Genomic DNA, 5889 nt, shown 5'->3' on the forward strand with positions numbered 1-5889 from the left:
GAACGCGCTGTTTAGAAGCTAGAGCGCTCATTGTTGATTATCCTTAACTCTTTTCTTTTAAACGGTGTATACACGGATAGGCTTACTACAGACGCTTTTGATATAATGAAGAACCTTTGTAAGCCGCTCTCTAGAATTATTTGACGAAAAGTAACTGACTGTACAAGTACCTTAATCTGAATTTTAGCAAATTTTTACTCTTTTCTTTCGCCCAATTAATTATTCTTTATGTCTATCTTTAAACTAAAGATCATGGAAATCAATTTCTAATCTTTAATTGAAAATTACAATAATCTATCAATTTTGTCGCAAAATAATAAAAAACGAGTTTAAAGTTACAAATAAAACTTGCAAAAGATTTTCATTACAATGTTTATGAAGACACGAACGAGCAATTTAAATTTAAAACCTTTTTTATTATTGGCATAAATCTTGTAAGTATATATTCATATATATTAAATCTATTTTCAACTTTTAAATAAAGTCATAACACGCATGTATATATATTTTTATGCATATTTATATATTACTTAAACGCTTACGTATGACGTAAACAACTACAGAGTACGCGCACTGATATTTACATATAAACACGTGGTTTAAATATGATAATATATATTTAACACAACAAGTTAAACGAAACAAATTGGGAATGATAAAAATTGGGAATTATTGCCATTGGTTGATAAAACAACCCAGCATTCGCAAGTCTGTCCTGATAATAACAGTCTGGCATTCAACCTTGGAAACCTGATGCTTGAATATTGTCGCCGACTTGGGTCCTGAGATCACGGAGAGCTGGGCACGGCAAAGGGACAGTTGTCGCTGCTTCCCTATGCACCTTTATTTTGTCACCTTGCACATATTTTGAGTCGAAGATGTCGCTCGGAAAAGAGTCAACCGCTTAACGTGGCCATGTATGGAGAGAAAGGTGGTCTTTGGACAGGATACGTCATGTAGTAGAGAGAGGGCGGGGCTGCAGTGGCTGCAGTCGATGGGCTTTCCGAAGGGGAGTAATAGTTCGGTGATGAGCTCCCTACGGGTGTACCGCCTGGACTGTTCTGGAGTTCATAGTTTTGCATTTCGTATCCTTCTCCTGGGAACTGCGGGCGACGGGGCGGGGAATTTTCTGCTTTGATATGAACATTGTCACCACTGACAGCCTGGGTGAAGGTGTTTCCGGTCATGTTGCCATGGTTACCAACAGAGTTCGGAATGTTTCCATGGATACCAACACTCTCTCCCTGAATTTCTGTATTTACGGAGACTGGTTGAAAAGGCGAGAGATTCATGGAATTTGGGACGCGGCATGTGTTCATCCAGTTTCCCGCAGCAGACGATCCAGGACCTCCGCTGTAAGTTGCCGGTGGGTTGTGGGCCGAGACGCCGTTAATCATTTGAGGCTGACCAACAAGATGGCGGCCATTCAGCTGTCTGTTTGGAGGTAAATACTGATCCAGTTCTGTCTCGTCAAAGTGCTCTATATTCCCAATGACATCTTCTCTGAGTTCGCCAATGTCCACCCGACTGAAGTCTATAGGTTGGCCTCCTGGACCTAGAGGGAAAAACAGAAAGTTTTAGTGATTGTCGCTACATAACTGAGTCTTTGCCAAATTTTCATTTTTAATGTACACCTACATGTACCTGTTTTTGCCAAATAAGGCCTATTTAAAATGATACTAATTCTACTAAAGGGATATCCTTTCATAAATGCATGGCATGAAATTTTACTTCCTCAAGTTCACTTATTTCCTTGTTCATCTTGTTATGTAAGAAAGCTACCTGAGAAATGTCTGAGTGGCTTGGTCATCAAGGCTTGTGGAGTGGTGGGTGGGGTCAGGCTCTGGTGGTTTGGCAAGTTTCGCGAGCTACTAGCAGACATCATACAGGAGTCGTCGTCACTGCAGCCGGGGGACCGAGCTGGCTCACTTATTGATCGCAGGAAAGCTGCTTTGGACTGCTGTGTGCTCGTCTCGCCAGAAACGCTCTTGATGTTTTTCCTGCGCCGAGGCTGGTACTTGTATTCAGGGTGGTCGTTTTTGTGTTTCTGTCGCAGACGCTCTGCTTCGTCCATAAACGGCCGCTTCTCCCCTTCACCTAACATTCTATAAACACAAAAGGAAAGTACACATGAATAACACAGTCTTGTCGTATAAGTGTTGTGTGTTTTCCTACGAAATGAAAATGATTCAATATTATTAGTCACAATAACATTTTAAAGCAAAACGTTTGTAGGGCGATCAGCTTACGTTTCTAAAAATTCTGACTTGGAGCGTTCAAGTATCACGAAAAATAGTGTTTTATGTACACAATCATATGGGTAAATGAATTCAGAAACTTTTGTGAAAAAAAGTTCCGACAAACAAAAAAGACAGTTATCGCCCACGGGGTCACTATTTATCTCTGATAATACTTTAGTTGCTGTCATTCCTGCCGCCATGGTACATTGATTTGTCCCTACACGATTCCGCAAAGTGTTTTTTTCTCCCACTCTTTTTTAAGCAACTTGCTAGTTATACCATTTTCATAACATTATCATATTTATTTATCATATTTATATATCATATCATATTTTATATTTTGTTTAACGCTCAAAGGACCGGTTCCTAACCAGAAAATAGTTTATGCCATAGTGTTGACGGTTGCAAGGGGCTGTGAGTGTTTAGCATCAGCTCCTGTATCACAAATACAAAAACATATAAATCAACCGACCACCTCTTCAGTATCAGTGCTTAAATTACAGAACAACCAATATTTCATTCGAAAAACGGGTCTGAAACTATCCAACGGGGCACATCGATCTATTAAACCCTGGACCTCGAGACGTTTTAGGTAGTGTTTCTCTAATAGGAGCACAACTGAACGGGTTTATGGAGGCGGATCACGCAACGACTCGACTCGGAGCCCATGAAATCTTCCAATCAGCCATGCAAATGCAGAGGTCCGATGATATCTACGGGCCCATTGCACACGCTCGTTCACCGCCATAGTGGAGATGCGGTGGTTTGACATGCCATCTGAACTGTCGATTCCACATTAAAAACCGGGTACCTGGGACGCCAGGAGCCCAGAGAAGATTATCAGCGCTTAAAATTACCATTTACACCGCAACATTAATTTCCCCAATATTTTGGAAATTGTGTATAACTTGCTAAAAACCGCAACGTTTACACGTAAAAAACGAGAAGAGTGCAGTCATGCGGAAAAGAGCAACATCGTCATCAAACCCGCAGACTAATTTGAGGTTTCCCATAATTTGGTCTCTGAAAGAATCCCTGCGTCCTAAGTCCATATGAAAAATTGGAGCCCATTTTCCACACGGATCATTAAACAGACGTGTGATATCTTCACACTACCAATTTTCCTAATTTTTCTCATACCACCAACGCGGGCGACTAACTTATAATGAACGTATTCGCGTCAGGTGTACGGTAACCTCGGACAGTATCACTGACCGATACGAATTTCTTTGATCTTCATTGCATAGATAGTTGGGACAAGTGCGTGTCGGTAAGTGTCTTTTCTTGAGCCACACGTACGACAGGGGCAGTAATCGCGATAATTACCCGGGTAGCCCTTTTCAATCATGCCGATACATATAAAATTACGCTCACTGGTGCCAGGGTCTGTAACCGTCAATTACGCGGCCTATCTCACTACACCCATGCTGGTGATTTGGGTACGTAATTCAGCTGTATAAAGAGCAATGTAGCACGAAGGGGCGATCAATTCCACGAAATGCCGTGACTTCGCGCCCACTGTCAGTATGTTCACAATAATCGTCACCGGGTACTAAATGATGCATAGGTGTGGAAAGTGCGGAGGTAGCCCATGATTATGATAATTAAGAAGGAACGCATTAGGGATGCGTTTGAAGTGATTAAATGAAAACTTTAAACGCGAGCTGACTTATGTTAATCGACATCAAATTAGGTGGAAAATCTTAATTATATATCGCTTTGTTTCAGCACAGTAGACACCTTTATTCGTTGTAGCATTTTGTCAATTATCCAAGTGCGAAAACTACTTATCTATGGATATTATGGAGACTAAGATGAATTTATGAACATTATATAGCCCGGTTTAGGGGATTTATTTCCTAAAGCCCTGTGGACTATTACGTTTCACCAAGGAAGTCTCGTCCTTCAACTTCCTTAATTATTCAAGATTCATATCATTACAGAACTACGCAAATGTTTTTAATTCAGCATATTACTTTATAATATATATCTGCTTTGCTATTTAATGGGTAATTTTACTAACAATTTCCTTATTTTAGTTACGAAGAGCGTCAACATTATCCTCACCAGAGAGTTTTAAAAGAGACATGACGAAAATAATTTAAACTCAAATCCACTTTCACATAAGAGCAGGCTTCCATCAAAATAACGCATTTCCTTCACATTTACTTCCCCTTTTCCTTTTAATCAAAACGCTTCCTTTATTAGTGGTCAACTTTCTCTCCCAGTGCGTGACAGTGGGTTAACTGGACTTTATTACCGCACCGCTTGTGTAAAATAAGCTGTGTATATATCGGGGATGCAAGAATTTCGTGTACATTTATATGATGTATTTCTCGTGTGTGATCTTACGCTCTTACCATGAAACCAATCAGTCTCTTATATGACGCTAGCTGTAAAAACACATTCATCATACCGACTTCCTCGTGAATCATTTTGTGCTTGTTTGTGTGCAAACTTTGATCAGTCACTGTATTTATTTCTTTGTAACTACCAGAGAAACTGAAATAGGTTTTTTCCTCTTCGCAAAGCTCATAAGAAATGAAACTAGCAATAGGGCTCTGTGTGTACACACCAACTGCGAATTTTAAAGTGTTTACAAATTGTTGCATAATTATTATTAACCATAAATTGGGCATATACCTTGTTTACTAACAGATACCTGATTTCCAAGCAAAGATTTAAAAACACATGACTAGATCTGGGAGTGCATAATTAGGAAGTTTACGTAGCGAAATAGCCTTTGATATAATGCAACATGAAAGATGACATGAAAGAGCGAGGATTCCAGACAAAAACTGACTTCAGTTTCACATGTAATACAATATACAAAATTAAAAGAAAAAATCACGCCAGCTTACCTCCATAGCTTCCCCAGGGTTTTGCTGAGCTCTGCATTATGAAGATGTGGGTACTGATCTGCCAGTTTCTTTCTAGCAGCCTGAGCCCACACCATGAAGGCGTTCATGGGTCGCTTAATGTGTGGTTTCCTCTTCTCAGATGCCCCGGCACGCGTGGACATAGGAACTAGGGTCCAATCGTAACCTTTTAAGACATGGGCCACGGCCTGCTGGATTTCACTTGGGAACTCTGGGTTTGGCATCACAATCTGGGACACTTTTTGTTCCTGGCTGTCTAACTGCTCAATATCGGAGTCTCTGCTGTCGCTGTCCTCTGCGGTGCTTGAACTTGGAGATGGTGTGCGCTCGTTCTCAGCCATTGTTTAGGGGTTGAAATTATCCAGTTATCAAGTCTGAAAGTTCGGATACACAACCAGTTACAAACAGTCAGTTGAGTCAGTAGAGTGAGCTCCTCTGAAAGGTTTGAATAGGTTACCTTGACTTCCCTACACTACCTCTACTTATATATGACGTATGCTAATAAGCCGGCTTGCATGACTCCGCCTTCTCTCGCGCTAGCTGGTGATTGACGGCCAGGCACCCGCAGGCCGCACGCACCACTAACACATTCGTGATTTGCTTTCGTTTTCATTTGATATGCTAAACGCATTAATTACAGCAATTGTCTTAACGTCGTACATTAAGCCCATTAATTAAATCCCATTATTATTGTGCCCGGGTCTCGACTTTTTGCAGCCCATGTAAATGCCTTATTTCGCATAAGAGATTTATCTGAAGTATGAATGTTA

At 40.6% G+C, this 5889-nt stretch overlaps 1 protein-coding gene across 1 annotated transcript; it reads right to left on the reverse strand.

Annotated features, from left to right (window-relative positions):
* Nucleotides 1–395: 395 nt before the first annotated feature.
* LOC106152178 (transcription factor SOX-9) lies at nt 396–5581 on the reverse strand. The gene is made up of 3 exons (XM_013525674.3): nt 5102–5581; nt 1783–2105; nt 396–1555 (listed from the first exon to the last, which is right to left on the reverse strand). Exons 1-3 carry the CDS (start codon nt 5458–5460, stop codon nt 897–899), a joined length of 1341 nt encoding a protein of 446 aa, XP_013381128.2. The 5' UTR covers nt 5461–5581; the 3' UTR covers nt 396–896.
* Nucleotides 5582–5889: the final 308 nt, after the last annotated feature.

This window comes from Lingula anatina, chromosome 2 (assembly GCF_051362555.1).
Source record: "Lingula anatina isolate TDL-2025a chromosome 2, LinAna3.0, whole genome shotgun sequence".
NCBI lineage: Eukaryota > Metazoa > Brachiopoda > Lingulata > Lingulida > Lingulidae > Lingula > Lingula anatina.